General features: G+C 37.2%; 1 protein-coding gene across 1 annotated transcript in view; it reads right to left on the bottom strand.

The window, feature by feature from the left end:
- The window catches only part of LOC131692139 (uncharacterized), a 29,130-nt gene extending 13,620 nt beyond the window's left edge, over nt 1-15,510 (bottom strand). Inside the window, exon 1 of the mRNA XM_058979013.1 lies at nt 14,878-15,510. Within this exon, the coding sequence (XP_058834996.1) occupies nt 14,878-14,898 (21 nt within the window). The 5' untranslated portion in view covers nt 14,899-15,510. The remainder of the gene's footprint in view (nt 1-14,877) is intronic.
- Nucleotides 15,511-21,085: the final 5,575 nt, after the last annotated feature.

Below are 21,085 nucleotides of genomic sequence, written 5' to 3'. Positions count from 1 at the left end.
TTGAAGTTTTAAAATTATGCAGAATTAATTTTTCAGAAAATAGTAACAGAGTTCGTGTTTTTAGCGAATTTGTTGAGACTTTATTGTAGTCATGAATATTAACATGAGAAAATTCACCATAAATACTTCTTGGACGATATACCGCCAAAATTATTTTATCAAATGATGCGCTGTTTAACGTTTGTAAAACTCATCGAAGATACTAAACTTCCGAAATTGGCGGTTTCAAAATGATGTTATCTTGACCTTAAATTACTGTTTTTGAACATTTGACCTATACATATAATTGGTCATACAACAAAAATCAAATTCTCATCAAATCGATCAGGACCTGCTAGAGTCGAATGGAAATCGTCATTTCTCATACATTTCTCTCTACATTCGGAAAGTGTTATCCTCGATATTAATCATATTACGTTTTCGTCTCAACTCGACGCATTCCCAAAATAAAAACCTGTTTTAATCCACCTAGTGGTGCAATTGTGTTTTTCTCATGTGTCCAGACTACGATTCCATGGCTGGTTATGTTCAATACAATGGTGGAAATGAATATTACATGTTCAGTACGATTTGCACATACGTACAATGGATGGGCAGCCACGATCTTGAGATACTATGTGATACTGAAACATCGCTTGACCGCCGCTGGTTTCAAGCGATGTTTCAGTATCACATAGTAAGATCCGGGAAGTCCGGGTCCTGCCGAAAATTTTCAACTTGTTAAGAAATTTTAAACTAGTTTTAATTTTAAAGTAGCAACCACTCACTGCATACTCCCTCCGGGCCGGTATGATTGACGATTTTTAGAGTGATTGCATAACCTTTCTATATGAGAAAGGCAAAAATGTACCAAAGTCCAAAAAAATCAATTTTTGTCAAACATTATTTTTTTCGAGTTTACATCAAGTCATTTGGCATCAAAAATACAAATTTGATTTTGAAAATTTTTCATTTCAGTTTATATGGAAATTTGCTGCGTGATTGCACTCTTCAACTCGTAACTCCGGAATCGGAAGTCCAATCAAGAAAAAAAACAATTGCAGCCGATGGGAAGGTTGTACCTTTCATGTGAGACTAACTTTGTGCAAATCGATCCAGCCATCTCTGATTAACAGAGGTCAAATTTTTTTCCACATACACCCACATACATACACACACAGACATTTTCCGATCTCGACGAACTGAGTCGATTGGCATATGACACTCGGCCCTCCCGGTCGGGATTAGATTGAAGAATTTTAGAGTGAATGAGAAAGGCAAAAACATTTTTAGCAAATGTTGAAAGTTATGCATTTTTTTGGTGCGCAGTTCTATCTTTCATAGGCATTAAATCAATTTCAACTTCCTATTAAATAAAGACCCTTATTACAGTACATCTCTACAAAAACGAGCTCAATTTGAAAAGAAATCTGAGGATTATGATTGATTACAGAACTCTGGAATTTTCTATTGGAATGTTTTCAGGCAGGATTTTGATATCGATGCAATTAGACAACTGTGAAATCAAGACCAATAGATCAGTTACATATCAGGACCCCATTCCGACAATTTGTCAAAAGTCCTCGTTATGTTTACAACAACAGGATATCAATGTACGGATCAGAAAATTGTTATTGTAATATTGAATTAAATCAGTCTGCATAAATAAATTTTCACCTTCAATCCAATTTTGTTTGTGGGTGTGGTGGCGAGGGGGCGTTGTATGGTGTTAAACCCCAAAACCTTCTCTTGGCAACGCCGTTGCTTGGAGTTATTTATTTCGCTTTTCATTTTCCGATATGTTTCAGATCGATCCGATGGTCATGAGTTAGAAAAATTGCAGTCAGAAGGTTCGCACAAATGAACATTTTTGCACTGATAAGTTATCAAGTTCCTTCCAGACAAGTTGGAAGTGTTCGGTGATTATTTATAGCGGTTGTAGATAGTAAAATGAAATACAAAATTCGTTTTATCGAAATAATGTTTGGCTTATTTCAATGGATTATTACTATATTGAACAATACATAGGCGACAAAGAGTAATCCACAAACAACAAGCCATAACTTTTAAAGTATTCAAAATAGATATTTGAAGTCTTCAGTAAAGTTATTCGCAAAAGTAAGAGCTACAAATTTGCTGAAGGCATCATTTCGATATAATCACTTCCAAGAAAATTTGTGAAAATATCTCACTCATAGGGGGATTAATCAGCAAAAGCGCAATACCAAAAGAAAGGGCATATTGCCTCCATTAAATTCACCGAAAATACTATTGACCTAAAATAAGCCGTTTTGGCGTTAAAAATAGATTACATGTTTTTGGTCATATTTCTGGCAATGGGAAATGATAAAAATCTTTCGTCCGCATTTAATGTTAAATATCTCTTTTGATAATAGTCCGATTTCAACAATCTATAGCTTGTTTGAAAGGTATTCGTTAAAGCTGTCTAAAACATATAAATTGTTAATCTATACTGTCAATTTCGGCAGATAATTCAAAAAAACTGCAAAAAACGCCATTTTTCCGCATTCAAACATTCATATCTTGGAAACTAAACATCAGAATCAAAAACAAATTAATAGCGTTCATACTGTTTTTTAGTTCTTTCATTTAAAATTGGTTTGGATAAGATCGGTTCAGCCATTGCTGAGAAACACGAATGAGAATTTGTCCGTTACATACACACACACACACAGACACACACACACACACAGACATTGTCCCAAATCGTCGAGCTGAGTCGATTGGTATATAAGACTCGGCCCTCCGGGCCTCGGAAAAAATCTTGAAAGTTTGAGCGAATTCTATACATTTCTTTTATAAGAAATGTAAAAATCGTAAAATAATAGTTACTTTCATTCCCAAAACCGCATAGTACTTTTAACAAAAGAACATAATATAGCATACCGTTGAAAAAGTCTTTTCTTCTTCTTTCCCAAACACTTAGAGAATTTAAAATCTGTTGAAAAATGATCGCATAGAAATTTTTCATGCTGAAAATCTTGAAAAATGTTTATTTTTTGTTAAATCTCGATTTAATTTTGAAAGTATATTAAATTGATCAAAAGTGGTTTTGTGTTGTATTTGACGAGACCTACAATCTTTTACAGACCACTTTAAAAGTACATTCAATTTATTTTGTATCTTTTAAAACGGCTTGGGAATATGACGGGATTTTTACGCATGTTTGAAGATTGCTTTAAAAGTTCATCAAATAACACTTCATGGAGACAAATGCAGATCAGATTAAAAAAGATCATATAAATAAAATGTACATTGCTTAAGCTATTCATTCGATTTGGTGATTTTCATAACTGTCCTTTTTACTTGAAACGCAATGTAGAACAAAATGTCATTACGTTGGTGAATTCAACATGTCTTTCTTTGGTGAATTCGAAGCTTATCCAGTTCTTCATTTCCATGCTATCCATGCTTGCCTTTTTTACTTGTTTTACTATAAGTCAAATATTATTTTTTTTATTTAGATGAATAGATTAGCTCACACCCATGTAGGAGTATTAGGTGGTATGTACTATCATCATCATAATACTCCAATGGTATAGAAACGGGTTACTTCACATTATTTAGTAATTAACCCTAGAACGTTGCACTGTGGTACAAATGTACCCCACGCCTTCTTTGGACCCGTGTGAAGACGAGAATTCGGCATTTATCGACCTGGGACCCTAACCATAATTCAATTTAGAGTTCCTAGTAAGAGTAGGAAAAGGTGGTATAGCCAGTTTGCTTATAGCCTTCGTGGAAGCAGGTGTCAAAGTTGGCGTGGGGTACATTTGTACCCCAGTGTACGGTTTCCGTTAGCGTTTCGTCAGGTTTTGTGCTGTCCATAAAAATGTGACTCGTGACAATACCAGTTTAAATAGTGGTTGTTTTACTATGTAAGTAACAATTGATATTATAAAATCGTTTTTAATCATTTATTCAATTAATTTAATTTAATTTTGAAGTAGAAAAAAATCGGTCTGATTTTTGCTGATTGTTATTGTTGTATTCTTTATTTTATATAGTTTTTCAAGACAATGGCTCGCAAGTATAATTTGCTCACAGTAACTGCTGTAACAGTAACGTTGCGTGTTACCAATGTATTACTGGTCAGAGATTTTTTTTTCATTTCAATTTCCACCCCATTTTGTGGTATTTCCCAAAACCCGATTTTTAAACTTTCACTCTTCCAAATAATTGCGCTAATTTCGATTTTATACCATTTCGAATTTCGATTTTATACCATTTCTAGACCATTATTTCAACTTTTAGAACCATTTGATTTTTTTCAAACCGGTTGAAAATTCACAAAGTGATAGTAATTTTTGTGAAAAAAGTCAAAAACCACGATTTTTCACTTTTTTTCAAATCAATTTATGTATCATTGATTCAATAAACTCCGTACTTTCACTTACACATCTGTTTTTGCAATTAAAAAACGAAGAAAATGATGTACTATACATTTATTTTGTTTGCATTTTTACCTGCGAAAATTACGATCAAAGCGTCGGGTACATTTGTATCCCAGTGCAACGTTCTAGGGTGGAAAATACAAGTGCAACGTTCTAGGGTTAAATTGTGCTCATATTCCCACTAATTCATTAGAGCTTACATCCTTATTTATATTGCACAAACAGTGGACCGCTCGCCCACGCTGTTGGCATATGTAGAAAAAATATTAGTTTACCGGAGTTTGAAAAAAATACCAAACATAATTGCATTTCTATACAATCCGCTGCTTCACAATTAATTTATTGATGCAAAAAAAACCGAATCCACGCGAAAATTGTATTAAAGTTGGTTGAAACTCACTGAATTACATGTTTCCGTGGCTATGTGGCAACCCGCAACTGGACCAGTTGGTACTGAGAAGCGTAGCGTAGCAATAAAATTAATCAATGTTTTTGAATCATTAATCTGAACATAACAAAACAAAAGACTATAAGGAAGTGAACAACTAAAATGGCGAGTAAAATGTTTCATTCGCTTGAGTGAATTTAATCTAATTGATTTCAAATATAACATGGATTAAGATAAAAACTAAGGACATTTGAAGTAAAATTAAGGACGCTTTCCCAAATCATCGAAATTAAGGACATGTCCTTTAAAATAAGGACGGTTGGTAACCCTAACTTTTATCTTTTTCCAATTCTACACACCAAGGGTAAGTAGCCTATTTCGCACTGCACTCATTTGAAGCCGTTAATAGACTTTTCTACGGCTCATGTACGTACACGTCACATGACACAAACATCACATCGCTAGCTGGTGGAAAATAATAAACAAAGACGGCAAAATCAAATGGGATTGTTTTCAACCAGGAAGTTGCAGAAGTGTTCGTGAGACCGGGCGACAAGAACTCAATTAAAGCAGTGTCTGCCATCTTTGTTGAACGTGTTCGATTCGAGTTTTCGTCACGTTCAAAAACGTGGTTTCAAAAAAATCGATATTTTATTTTTTTTTTTTTATTATTTTGAACAACCAAGAACATCTCTACGAGCAGGAACTCACTACATTCAAGTTATAGTTACTACATTCAATTTATATTCCGTAATTTAGTTACCTTTAAGTGCGTTTTTTCGAAAGTAGTGTAAGTTGCCGAGTAAGACTTTTCATAAAAGTATTGGTCTGATTTCTATTTTTTAAATTATTCTATAAACTCTATGTTTTTCCGAGTAGCTTCTTTTTAAAAAAAATATTTTGTTTTATTTTCATAGCTCCTAATATGTCTAAAAATAACGCAAAAATGGACGAATCGCTACATAAAATTTACAATTTGCTAAATAAAAACTATCTCTCTCGGCAAAACAGCCAACATAAATGATTATGAAAAATATATTTTTTGATTACAGATTGCCAGTACTAAACAAAAAAGGGATCCATGCAGTTTCATCATCAATGTAATCAATAACGTTTCACGGTCACCGATGTTGTAATTTTTGAACTTCAAAATTTAAAATACAAAATATTTAGCTTCAAAATAAGAAATTAAAAACCAAAATCTATTTAGACGACACTTTGTGATTTATTCCCCCAAAAACAGCTCAATTTCGAACCCCCTTAATGAAATAGCAAGGCACCTTCCCTAGTAGGACCAAAACAAGCTCTTTATCCTAAATAAACCAGCTCTTGTGCTACCAGGAGAAAAAAAAACGCTTCAAAGGATTTAGAACAAAGGTCGTAGTGAAGCGTCGTTCTTCTTTGTTTTAGCACAAATGAGTTTCCCGGACTCACAAGCCTATTATATCCTAATAGCAAATAACCAGCTTATTTGAACAGTAGGGATGAACAGGCACCACTTGTGGCTGGTAAAATAGCACATTGAACAACAGTACTGCTCCTAAATCACTTTTTTTTTAATTCTGTTTTGTATTGATAGACTTAATTATACCAAAGATGATAACAAAATCAAAAGTTTTTTGTCGGTTCTTGCTTTCTTCTTTTCCAATCAGTACAGATATTATTATTGGATTATTTGCCAGAGAATAATAATACCTTCAAAATTAGTTCAAATACATGATGGTCGTTTACATGTGCTGTAGACTCATCACATCCAAACACATTATTCAAACTTTACTTATGTTTCTTTTTGGTATTATTCATTTGAATAAGAATTACGCATTGACCAAAAGGTTCGTAGTTTTGTGACTGTTTTCATAGACGAAAGAATGTATTGGAGTTCTATGTACAATTACACCTAAATTATCGTAAAGCAACACCTATTCTTTTGCTTTAAAAATCGCAAAAAACAACTTCTTTTTGCCTCCTAAGGCAGTGTCCCCTGATAGAGGAAAATATATTCAACATGTAACAAAAACCATGCAAAATAATTCACACAACGATGGACCTTTGTTATTTACACATTTTCCTCGCAAACAACCAGTATAAAGAAGTAATACCAAGCTGTCTGTTATTCTCCTAGGTAAACCGGATTACAGTTCCGCCTTATAGCATGTATAGTGTGTGTGTGTCTGGCGAGTGCCCCTTCGATTAAATTTCACCAGCCAGGTGTCAACGAAGACATGCTTCTCAGTGGACAACGTGCCGCTTTCGCATTCAGTAATGCAGTGCCGAGGCTGAATTAATTTGTAAATTATTAACGAATAGCTATTTCAAGCAGTAATATTTTCAGATAGGGGAAGATGGGGTAAAACGCACCCCCGAGGCAAAATGCACCCCTTGCTTATATCGAAAGCTGCTGAAAATTTATAGAAAAGGGTAACACCAGTCAGAAGTCCACCAAAGTAAACATACTTTGTCAAAATCTCATAACCGTACATCAATAGCAGCTCGAGAAATAAACAAAAGACAATATCGTGCTCTTCTCATGCCATTATCGTGGCTCGTGCAACAAGGATTTTCAGCTCTTATAAATTTGTATTAGTATATCAGTGCATTCCAGTTCTATTTATACCTTTGTTACCGAAAACAAAAAAATTATTCTGAAAACCTACTAATTGCCCCGTTGTTGCGGTGCATTCTGTCCCGTTGTTGTAGTGCATTGTACCCCCGAACAGGTGCGTTTTGCCCCGCTTATTTTTCAAAAGGCAATTTTTAATGATTTTGAAGAATCGAATATTTTTCATGTTCTTGATTATTTTGCAAAGTATTATGACTGTGATTACAGAGAAAAATTTTGGCAAAACGATATCATTAATTGAATTCTCCCGATTGATGTTCTATAGCTGAGTTATGATCATATTTCCTTAGGGGGTGCGTTTTACTCCATATTCCCCTATAAGCTATCTGAATCCAATACTTTCTACTTCTGCCGCAGTCAGACGTACAATCGAGCCAAGTGAACAACAGGCCTCTCGATCTAGTGTGCATTGTCTCGAGAACAAAGGAAACATCGGATTATTGTTGTCATCATGAGTAAAGTTGACGAAAAAGCTCTACTCCGACCCAACGCTGCGGTCGTTGACTTTAAATTTTGTTCAAAACGACCGAGTTTTAGTGAAGTGGAATACCTTCTGAAGGCAAAAATGCAACTTAGACTTACTGTTGTACCTTCAGTATCATCATCTTCGCAGTGCAGTGTTAATATCATTCAACACGTTAGCACAAGCCGAGCGTTTCGTTTTGAAGAACAACTTAAAACACGTGGTTGAAAGTGACAACGGTGGAATTAAGATTCCCGTATATATTGAGAATGATTATATAGATGTAAGGTTATATGACCTATCACCTCGTACTCCTCCTGAGCCAATTGCAAAATGCATGTCGCAATACGGAGAAGTAGAATCCGTTACACCTGATACCTGGAGAAACTTCTTCCCGGGTACTCCTAACGGCGTTTTTGTAGTGGGGATGCGGGTTGAAAGGCCTGTACCCTCCTATTTGACAATAAAACTCAAAACTCACGGAACTACAATTATGCAAACTACGCTATGCACCCATGAGGGGGAAACTCCTACGTGCAAATATTGTAATCAGACAGCTCATCATGGACTACCATGCGCGGAGGATGCAGAGGAAAATGCATCTCAACCGATTGCCAACTCATCTACGGCAAACCAACCTAAAACAGAGCTTTCAATACCAATGCCTGAACCACAAACGGTGGCCAAATATGCGGCAGCTGTTCAGACCATAATGACAACCGCAAATAAATCATCCAGCACCCCAAAAGAAACTGTAAGCAACAAATGTAGTAACAATGACGACGGATTCACACTGATCAACAATAAGTGCAAGAAGCAGGGGTGAACATCTGCCCAGCAAACCAGCAATCGTATATAAAAGTTTACAATAAATTACAAATAATGACAGACTAAATCAAAATTACATATAGTGCAAGTAAAAATTATGTTTTGTTGTAAAAAGTTCACATAAAATGCAAATCTGTGATCGAAATACAATTTTGACTTGAAGTTATTTATTAGTCCACTACAACTTAAAACAAAATTGTGCATGCGAAAATTTTGAAACATTGTATAGAAATTAATTTGCAGTTGGATTAAATTACAAAATCGTTCATAAAAATAGTCACCTCCTTATAGCACTTCGCAAATTCTCTGCCAGACTAGTATGTTTTGATTTGACGGGTATAGAGGTATCATTGGAGGGCCATATTTAGGTTGGATTATGGTATTTTTAGATCGTAATCACAAAGCGATAAAAATGATGAAATATAATCGTTGCTTGACAGTGTATTAATAGGTGAGTACATAGCGGCTATGCTGAGAATACGAAGATCTCAGGTTCGAAACTGTGGAAGTAAATCGTAGCAGCTAATTTAATAATTGATGTTCCAGTAACTCCAAACTCACCCATGAAAAACATATATCTACCAGTGTGGGCGTAACTATGTCTTATAGCAGAATTATAGAAATTCCATCCTGATTTTTTATTTTAATGTTATTTTTACAAAAATACTCCTTGTTACCACATTGGGGACCTTAAGCTGCATAAACCTTCATGTGTGATTGTAAAGTAGATCATATATAAACTCAAAATTATACGCTAGATGATTGTATAATGCTTCTGATGAGATCAAAATTCGTCATAAATCACATAGTTCTACTATACCGATTTGTAGTACGTATATGGCCTCCACTTTTGTTCACATAGAAGGGATCTGTGCATTTTATACAATCAATTTATATCGTTTAAGAGTACAGTTAATCAAATTGCAACTTATTAAAGTGAATCAAAATGTTGGCTGGGTGATCCCGGACACCAAGCCAGCTTCGACCGGGACGTGAAAAACAAGAGAGAATTATATGACCCCCCTAACGCTGTTTGCCAACAGACCTCGCGAAAGAAGGTCTCCACTCGTATAAAAATATGCGAGCACGAGATCCAATATTACTATTACAAATTAATAATTCTTGTTTGAATTTTTATTTTTACATGTATTGTAAACATATAAAAGATCCACGGCTCCGTTAAGCTACCGCTATGAGCCGTGTCAAATTAACGAAAAAAGTCCGATAAAACTTTTTACATTTCATCTATATGGGATACTAAGTATTTTGCATTACTAAAAAAAAAACAATTTTTAAATAAAATAAAAAAACAATTTTAATTTTATTTAAAAATGGCGTATGAGATCTTGAATGCTTTTAAAATATATTGTTCGAAAATGGCTAAAAATTGAAGAAACTGTGATTGCATTATTAAGAAGTTATTAGTAAGAAAGAATTTCGAACAACAATTTTAGGTATTCCGCTATTTTTTTAGTATTTGCCAGCCATAAATATAAACTTTTTAAAGATATAAAGAAAAAATTTCCGAAATATTTTGATTTTTTCTCCAACAAAATTATCAAGTAGTGGGAATACGACCTTTCAATAAGTTACTTACATATACCAAACGCAAAAAAAAAAACATAACACGTTTAAAATTTAATTGCAAATTAAAGTTTAAAATATAATTGCATCGTGGAGAAAATAACAATAAAAGATTTTATAAGCAAAACTTCAAAAACTCTTTTAATTTTTTTCTTTAAATAATTTAGTTATAGAATGTATTTCAAAATTCAAAACACTCATGAAAAATTGTCCTTCAAAATGTGGATGTTTTTATGTTATTTTGGATTGACTTTCGACATAATGTGTTACTTCGTGAAATTAGAACCTTTTCATAAGCTATTCACGTTTGTTCATCAAAACCAATATATTTTCAAAATAAACATGAGATTTCTCGTTAATGCTCAGTTGCCAGATCAAGGATGATTTGTGCACGACTGTCTCGATATCCTGGCTTCAATAAAAATACAGAACTGTAACGTGACGGATTCTGGTTGTAACGTGACAGATCATTGAGAATACTCCATAAAATCGAAAAATCTTCAGAAAAACTATATTTCCAACTCTTTTTGTTTTCCAAACTTCAACTTAAAACTGTGTTCACGCAAATCTGGGCGCTAACGGAACAGACTTTTTCAATTTAGTCGGGCAACCTCCAAACTCACTGCGAAAATTTTGTAACGTGACAGACGTGTCAAAATGACAATAAAGCGAAAACCGTTCATGGTAAAAAATAAATTTCTGTAGAAAAAAGGTGCGGTTTAGTGACCTTAACCCTAGAACGTTGCAGTGGGGTAAAATATACCCCACGCCATCTTTGGAGCCATGTGAAGATGAGAATTCGGCATTTACTGACCTAGGACCCCAACAAAAATTCAATTTAGAGTTCCTAGTAAGAGTAGGAAAAGGTAGTATAGCCAGAGTGCTTATAGCCTTCGTGGAAGCAGGTGTCAAAGTTGGCGTGGGGTACATTTGTACCCCAGTTTACGGTGGCCGTTAGTGTTTCGTCAAGTTTCGTGCTGTCAGTGGAAATGTGTCTCGTGACAATACCAGTTTTAATACTGGTTGTTTTACTACGTAAGTAACAATTAGTATTATGTTCTCATATTTACTGATTTTTACTGATTTATTGTTTATTTTCAATAGTTTATCAAAATAATGGCTCGCAAGTATAAGTTGCGCACAGTATCTGCTATAACAGTAACGTTGCGTGTTACAATTGTATTACTGATCAGAAATATTTTTTTCATTTCAATTTCCACCCCATTTCATGGCATTTTCCAAAACCGGATTTTTAAACTTTCCCTCTCCAAATAATTGCACCTTTTCAAAAATTTCGAAATTCCATTTTACAGCATTTCTAGACCATTCTTTCAACTTTTAGAATCATTTGATTTTTTTTCCAATCGGTTGAAAATTCGCAAAGTTATAGTAATTTTTGTAAAAAAAAGTCAAAACCACGATTTTTTAATTTTTTTTTGTTCAAACCAATTTATGTATCATTGATTCAACATTCCGTATCTTTTTCTTACACACCTTTTTTCGCAATTAAAAAACAAAGAAAATGATGTATTATACATTTCTTTTGTTTGCATTTTTACTGCGAAAATAGCGATCAACCGCGTGGGGTACATTTGACCCCAGTGCAACGTTCTAGGGTGTAAAACGCAAGTGCAACGTTCTAGGGTTAATAATGTGCAATTGTGATAGAATCTGGTTTTATCGTTTTTGACTTATGAAATATGCGTAAACTTGTAACGTGACAGACAGAAGCCTTGACCATATACGCACTATCGAAAAATATGATTCGAGAAATAGTTTGAAAAACACCTTAAATAACAAAAGTGCTTAAAATTTAGAAAATGTAATTGGTATGCTCGAAAACACAACATCGCCCACAACTTCTGCAAAACAAGATCCGTATAGATATTACAACTATCCACAAACAAAAGTTATTTTTTAAATAGTTTTTAATAAAATATGCGGTTGGGGTAAGTTAGCGTTGCTGCATGCGGGGCAAGTTGACGGTAATATTTACAGCGCAAAAAAGTCATCAAAAACTTTTATTTCTGGAATTCACTCCAAAGTAAGCAAATCTTTTTCTTACGTATCTCGCCAATGTAGGAAACATTTATTCTGGCCAATTGCATGAAGAATTTCAAAAATTTGCTTTTGAATAGGGAGTACGCGTCAAAGTCAAAATGCCGGGGTATTGAAACTGAAATATAATAGCAAATGTCGGTTAATATACAGTTTCCTCTAAAAGACATTCAGCACGTTCCAAAAGGACCCTTGAAATAATTGAATCTCCATTTGATTGCTTAGTTTATGGCGTATACTCACATACCGCCAACTTACCCCGGGGCCGGCGTAAGTTGGTGGTTTTCCGCGTCACATATTTTTGACTCTAAAAATGGAGACAATGCATCAAACACTTCAAAAAAAATCAGAGATGTTGCTAACAGTCTGCTCTTTCATGCCACGTGTTCTATTTTACAAGATCTACCAACATCAAAGCGATAAAAATTGAAAACTGAAAACACCGCCAACTAGCCCCGGCCTCCCCTAATCTTATTTGTGCATTGTGATTCAGTGGTGATACAGAACACAATTCAACATATAAATCAATTTCGACAAAAATCCATATGAGACTTATATGCTTTTATGGGCAGTATATGTCTAATAGAAACAGAGAAAAAGGGGTTCCGTCGACTTACCCCTACCAACAACTAGCACCGGGCTCCCCTACACAAAAAAAACTCAAACGCATCTCTTGCTATTCGACAACCTTAATGAGTGCAAGTGAAACGCAAAACTCAAAACTGCTAAATTTAAGGTCAAAGAACCTATTCTTTAAGTTGTTTTGTTTTTCTATAGATAAGGGGCCGTACACAAATGAGGTAGCTTTTTTTCGGCGATTTTTGACCCCTCCCTCCCCCCTCGTACCATTTGGTCACAAAATTCTAACCTCCCCCTCGTAAATAACGTAGCATTTACCTACCCCCTCCCCATCGTACCATGCAAAGCGGTCGAGGGATGAAAAAAATTACATATGTTTTTCAATTATTTTAAATACATGTCTTTTCAAAATGTTTGACGACTTTTATCAATATTTTCATTATAACAGCAAATTGCGAGCAAAATAAGCCCATTTCATGACAAATATAGTGTTGATAGCTTTGTTTTGAATTTTATATGTCAAGGGGAGCATGAAGAGAAATTCTCTCAGTTCACAATCCTGCAGCTGCCAATGATTCTAAGAAGCATTTCATCCAAATTACTAAATTTTGTTTGGTTGAATCCGAAGTGAAAATTTAATGCAGCTTCCAAACTAAGTCTACTAGTTAGCAACATTAGCTAAGTAATGTAGCAAGTAAAATCCACATACAAAATCTTTTCGTATTTTTGCGAACTTGTAATTCCGCGAATCGTAAAATTTACGTCATGAAAAACCGCATCAAAAGTAACTTGTTTGAATTTAAATTTATTTCTCATGGGAATGGAGGGTCATTAAATTATTTTCTCTAAACAATGGGTTTTAAACTTCATGCTACGTCGCACAACTTCAGACCCCACCCTCCCCCTCGTCACACTTTGTCATAAATTTGGTATACCCTCCCTACCCCCCAAAATGCTACGTCATTTATGCATGGCCCCTAATAAAATCTACTAATTTTAGTGGCTTATAAACAAACGGCCCATTTTACTTCTGCTAATGGATGAAAAGGATTTAACTATCTGGTAGTGATTGATGTCACAGCGTAGGCAACTGCCTCTCGGCTTCTATGACTCCCTCGATAAAATTCAACGAACTCATCAACAATAACATAAAATTTTTAAAAGCATAGGAATAGTTTTATTGCAAGGTATCGTATGCCAGATTTCTCAAGAATTTGTTTCAAAAGTCTCAAATTTCCATGCAAAATGCTTGGTAACGCTGGTCTATAGCAAAATTCATTAAGAAGTCAAGCGCCTTTACGAGGACTGAACAGGTTAATGGTCTTATAAATATAAGGCTTTGGCCCTTGTCCAATCCTGCTCGATCGGGGGAAAGGCAGGTGGAACGGATGAAAACAATTAAAAACAGACAAAAACGGTTACAAGCTCAACAATACACCAGTACGGCACAGTCGGGAGCTACTAAAATAGGTGAACTAGCAAATAAATGTAAACAACTCATAAGGCTTTCAGGAAAAAACCCTTTTGACGTCTCCCATCACTAAATACTCCCTTTATTTTCATTTTGGTTGACTAAAGACTTTGGCGCTACTGCATATAATAGTCCACGTTCACACTAAAAGCCAAATGTGGTTTAACGATTTCTAATAATTATAAAGTTTTAGCTCTTTGGTATTAAGGTACTTTTCAAAAATCACTATTTTCAATTCAATTTTCAGGATACGCGTTACTTATGTATACCGATTGCTTTCGTTTTATTTTCCAAAAGAAAAAGAAGAAGCAACATTCGTTAAATTTAGATTCTTCCATTCAAATGGACTGTTTTTTATATTCTTTAGGGGTCCTGTGGAAGTCCTTTCAGTTAAAACAAATTAACTTGAAGTTTATACCATTCAAGAAGTGCTTCGTTTCGCAACAGACAGCATGACAACAGCTAGCATTAGCAAAACGACAAAATACTTACCCAAATTAGTAATTTATCCATGACTCAAATCGCAGATCCGGCACGAACACGTGACAAAATACCCAAATGCCTCAAATACCAATTGCTGCTTTAGCCATCTATTTTTATTTTCGGTTGGGACAAACTTCCTTTTCTGGCGAATCTGTTTATCACTTTCGTAACTCCTTTTAGTCGTACCATCCGTTTGTTTAATTAGACATCCATTATCACCCAGTTGTACTGTGGGCTGTTTCCACTACAACAAGAGTTCACAACTTTGCACCAAGCGTCTCCATACCACCAAAGGCTAGCCGGAACTGAGTGACGTCAATAAACAGAATTAGCAAATGTTTACTACCTACGATTGCACCAATTGCCGCGGAATGTTTTGTTTATAGATGCGCCTACTTCAATCGAACCCTTTATATTCCCAAATACCATGTAATCGATGCAGCTCGACAAACAGACGACGAATCACTACATCCGAGGCCTCACAATCTCCAACTAAAGATGCTCCCCGGTGAAGATAACTTTTATATACGGAACGAAATTCAAAGTCAATTTTCACCAGCCGAAAAAAGGTGGCTCCTCTGATTTAGCCAGATGACCGCCACGGACGACACTCGCAAGAATTAGGCGGCAGCAGCGGTCGGCCGACCGACCGATTGCAAGACACACACAATCTGTGACTGGAGACTGGAGGAAGCTGCTGGCTCTCTGCACACGCACGCCACAACCAACCGACAGTCACAGATGGTAATGACCGGTCCGCGGCGGCGGGGCAGAGCGCACATTTTCAAATAGATTGGTTTTCGCTATAGTGGAGCATCGGATTTATGGGTTTCTATAAACATGTTTAGCATGGGCAATTTATTCATATCGAGCAGGAAGTAGTATCGCTGTTTTGAATATGATTCCAACCAACTTCTGGGGTGTGTTCTGATGATCGCTAAATCGTTCCATGAGAATCGCAGCGAACAATTGCTGGTAGTTGCAGGATGCTTCGATAATGTTTGATGTTTTGCTGACCAGTTGTGAGTCATTTTACAGGTCCAATCCCATTAAGTATTCAAAACACAAAATCAGCTTACAACAAGAAAGATCCACCCACAAAAAGCTCTTTTGCATTGATAGAGAAAACAACACCAAACGGTGAGACTGAACATTCTTTAGTTCACAATTTGCTTGTTCGTTAATAAGCAGTATTTCGAGAAAAGTTTGTGTAAATCCACCTAGTGGCGCAATTGTGGTTTTCTCAATTATATAAACTACACTCAGGTAAAAAATATAGCAAACTTCATTAGTACCTATATCGTATGGTTTTTGGCCATACAATAGGCCCGTATGAATTCAAATGACTGGAATATGCAATGCCTTACAAAATGTTAAGATAACCATAGAAGTCGTGTGTTTTCATATCAATCTTATGGAAACATAGTTTTGTTACTTTTCCATGCACCATAAGATAATTCTTATGAATGTCGCTATACTTTTGCCTCAGTGTACGATTCCTTTGCTATTTCTGTTCAATATAATTTTGGAATGGACTATTAATGTGTTATTAAACTTAGCATCTATATAAAAGAACAAAAATCAATATTGGAGCCAGAAAAATGTGATAAAACATGAAACCATTTATTTGTCAAACGAGCCTAGTTATCTGATGCCAAATCAGGTCAATAAAGTTGTTATGTGTGCTTTTTATATAGCGACAAAGGCGGTTTCTGTAAGCACTCTTTCCGGTATACGACTACACTGATAATATACATACGTAAATATAAGGAAATTGATCATACAATGCACGAATTTATTTGTCGTTTTCTGCAACGAAGTGTTTTCGTGCATTGTAAATAGTAGGTTTCGTTCATTTCATGAACAATAGTGGCCGCTTAATGAACGAAAGCTTTCGTAAATTTAAAAAAATTAGTATACACTGCACGAATGTTATTGTTGATAACGACATTATTTTTCGTGAATGAAACGAAATGTTTTGTTTATTTTAACAAACGTTTGTGTATATTAGAACGATTTCGTTGGTCGCACAAATTTATTTCGTTCATCTTAGAAAAGTTTTCGTATTTATTAGCATATTATTTTTTTCATTCGATCTTTTGGGATCAATGTTTGACAACACTGATTTTTTTTAATCGATCTGGCCAAATCGATTTTATTGTGGTATGAAGAAATGGCCGTTTGACGAACGAAAGTTTTCGTAAATGTTCGTAAATGTTGAACGAATGTTATCGTTGATACCGACATTATTTTTCGGGATTGAAGCGAATTGGTCACACGAATTCATTTTGTTCATCTTAAAAAAGTTTTCGTATTTAATAACATATTATTTTGACATTGCTCCAGCAGAGAAAAACTCAAACTTCTTCATACATGCTACCAAGCAGTTCGCGGTGGCTCAACTGGATCCGTACTGCTCCGAATTATGGATGAACTGGAAGCTAAAGAGGCTCAGGAAATCTTCCTAAAACCGGAGGACACGGACACGGTTACTAAATAGTCAGACCGAGACCGTCGTGATGATCGACAATTATTGACTCTATATTCTACTTATATCGAAGTTCTTTTAACGTTGACGGTTTGACGAATGGTGCTCGTAAATATTATTAAGAATATTGCAGTGAACAATTCGTTTGCCTAATGAAACAGTTTCGTAATAAACCAATGAAAGTCATTTCGTGGATTTCACGAAAAACTCGTATTAAAAAATAAGTGTTTCAATAGAACTACATCATATGTAAAAAAAATTCGTATATTTTATGAAAATTGTCTGCACGAATCTAATTTGCAGCGATTAACGAAAATAATCTATCAGTGTACTAGCACATTTTGTAAAAAAAAACGTTGACTTAAAACTTAAACCGGAACTGCAAATTACTTATCAGACAGTGGCTTAGTACGAAATTTTTTCGGGGGGTGGATATGAATATTTTTTGTATATTTGAAAAAATGTTCAAAAACATTCGGAGCAGGAAAAAATGTACAAAAACCAGCAACTCAAGGTTTGGGTAGTCACCCGATCCGCTAATACAACTAATCTTGCACGGAACCTGATTCCTCCCCGGTATTACCTTGCGGCATTACTTCGAGAAGAGATTTTTTATGTGCACATCACACACTCCTATCCAACTAGTTCTTTGAGTAGGGTTACAGCACCCACTCTCGACACACTACCAGTTTTAGACGTTGTAACGTGGCAATTTCTGTATGGTAGTAAGAAAATTAGCTGTGGGTCTAGAATTAGTGCTCTTCCCCTACGAGGACCATCTAGGCGACAAACTTCATACTGTCTAATTTACTGAGTCCTTCAGTTCCCTTGTGCCATTTAGTACCACTTCCTCATTGAGCTTCCAACTTGTTCGCGAACCACTCGATCTAGTCCCCGACGATGGATCTAGCTTATTCCGACGAAGAGTTCCCTGGCGAGAGAAGTTCGAAAGCGAGCCAACAAGCGAGGTGCCGAGGTCAGTTCGGCAATTCCGGTAGAGTAGGGCGTCCGGTTTGCTGGAACTGGAACCTGGTTGTGTCTCGTCGCGGTCTACTCAGTCTAGTGCCCAGCGGTGAATCTAGCTTACGCCGACGGATAGTTCCCCGACGAAAAAAGTTCTCCAAATACCGATTCTTCTTTGGTTTTCGCTATTTTTCTATCGGAACAACCGGTGGGGTGCCGTGGGCGGTCTGGCGATTCCGGATGGAGCGTGACGTTCGGTTCGCTGGCATTTCCACGACCCATACTCAGTGCTCTGTTGCAGTCTACTCGACTAGTCCTCGACGGTGGATCTAGCTTATTTCTACGGAGACTTCCCTGGCGGTGATTGCTCTCCCGAAACCGTTGCTCGACGTTCATCATGTCGTTTCCTCTGTAAGACGGTCACGATCTACATCATAACTCTGTTTACTGCGTTCCGTTTTACTGTGTCTTTACCTCGCTTGTTATTTTGTAGGCTACATTATCCGGGTTCATGTTCGTTCCTCCCGTTTTAAGTAGCTCCCTGCACGTCACTTCAAATCTCGGACATTCAAAGACCACATGCTCCGGTGTCTCCTCGACGTTCTCACACTCCGGGCACAATGGTGACGTTGAGTACCCGAACCGATAAAGATACTTCTTGAAACAGCCGTCGCTCGGTAGGAGCTGTTTCAGGTGGAAGGTAATGTCTCCGTGCTTTCTATTGACCCACGTCGACAGGATAAGATGAGCCGGTAGGTCCACTTTCCTTCCTCCGTATTGTCCCATACCTGCTGCCACGTCACCATCGAATAGATTCTTATCATCTTCCTCACGATTCTGACTTGATTGTAGCACTTGATATCCTCCACCAGGGTGATGCAGATGGGGATCATCTCGGCGATAACGCATACTGCCTCCGGTACGCAATCGCAGCTCGTACGACCACCAGCCGGAACGTCCTGTTCAGCTTTTCGCGGTTCCATTTGGTTTTCAGCGCTGCACTCCAGGCAGGAGACCTATATGACAGTATCGATGACGAAACACTAGATAATAGACCGACATTTCGCAGGTGTAATCAAAGTGGTTGTTAAAGCTCAACCAGTCGTCGATTATCACTCCCAATTGCTTCAGTACACGCTTCGATGCAATCGCATGCCCTTCGACGGTGATCTGTGTCCGCTGAACCAACAATACAGCCATCTTGTGGTGAGCTATTTGCAGCTTGACCCCGTTCATTCAGCTCTCGATCGCATCTATAGTCTCCGTCACCTCCATTTCTTCAAGTGTCTCACTCATCAACATTTGTGACACGTCGGCCACGAAACACACGATTTTCACTTTCCCGGGCAGCCGCAGTTTTGAGACCGCATCGTATATCCCGTTCCAAGGAGTGGTAAGCGTGACTGCCACTAATTCCAGTTGTCCTGGATTCAATTCCAGCCGAGGTCGTTGAGATTTTTCTGAGGTAAAAAAATCTGTGGTCACGTCTTCCTTCGGAAGGGAAGTAAATCCGTTGGCCCCGGTCCATGAGTTGGTGGATCGATATTTAGTCCAGATAGTGGAGTCACCTCTCTGGCGTCGGTAAAGAAGAAGTAGAACCAACTTCTATACTTACTAACAAAACATCCTCCTCCCGTGATACTTGTGGAGTAGTATATACGGCCTCTAGCAAAAGCAAGTATCGGACTAACCATTCCTTCCCTTTCCTTCCGCGATCTACGTGCGGGCCTGGCCGGCGCCGATACTGATCAATAAAACAGTTTAGGATTACCAAGAGTTGCACATTGAAAGATGTTTTCGCTACTCCCAAGCATAATTATCTATTGATTCCCTGTGCAACTTCAGCTAGTCCAGATCGAAAACGGAGTAGCAGCCAGGGGTGGTCGCACAAGCTCAAGCTCAAGCTCAAGCCAATCGTACATCCCGTTCCAAAAAGTTTGACAGAGAATGGAGCCCTGAGGAACGCCCACTGCGACTCGCATTGCCTTCTGTCCTTTGTTCGTCTGGTGCAGCAGTACTCTACTCTGGAAGTAGCTCTTCAGGATCTGACTCATTCTTCTGCGCAGTGCTGCGGCATTGGTCTATACGAGGCTGGACTTCGCTGACTTTGGCAGTAACATCAGCTTCTGTACCTTCCTCATTTCGAGGAAATTGCCATCATCTAAAGGCTTCAGCAATAGCATCCTGAACATGTCCGGATATGCCGGGATCACAGCTTCCAGTGCCACGGTCAGTATTCCATCCGGACCGGGGGTTTTCTTTGATTTTAGTTACATCGACGCTTCTTTGAGCTCGTCGTTAGTCGCTTGCCACTCGGCTGTGTTATCTCCTTCTTCTTCTTTGCCGTACGGTGTCAATGACCAGGTAGTTGAATCGTGCTTCGGGATGAGACCCTCGACGATTAGCTTTAGCTTACCCGGGCATATTTCAGCTGGTGTCGACGGGCCCTCATCTTCGTCATGACGACTCAGTACGCGTTCCCCAGGGATTGGCGTCTATTTCTTAGCACAGTTATTTATGGCAAATGGCTTGATCTCCCGTTTTAAAGAGTCCCTATTTTCTTGGAAACGTCGCTTGCGCTCCACTCTCACTTTCCGATCTTGCGCTTTGAGCCCGCCTTCTGCCTCTAATACAAGCAGCGTGTGGCGTACTGAGCTATTCATTTAACCAGTAAGCTGTACGCCGTCTACTGCATGGCTCCAGTCGTGGCATTGTAACGTCACAAGCCGTCACAATCCTTCTTCCTCAACAAAGAGGTTTTTGTTA

The sequence above is a fragment of the Topomyia yanbarensis genome, chromosome 3, assembly GCF_030247195.1.
Source record: "Topomyia yanbarensis strain Yona2022 chromosome 3, ASM3024719v1, whole genome shotgun sequence".
Classification (NCBI taxonomy): domain Eukaryota; kingdom Metazoa; phylum Arthropoda; class Insecta; order Diptera; family Culicidae; genus Topomyia; species Topomyia yanbarensis.
Note: the sequence above shows the minus strand (reverse complement) of the source record. Positions and strands in the feature narration are given on the sequence as shown.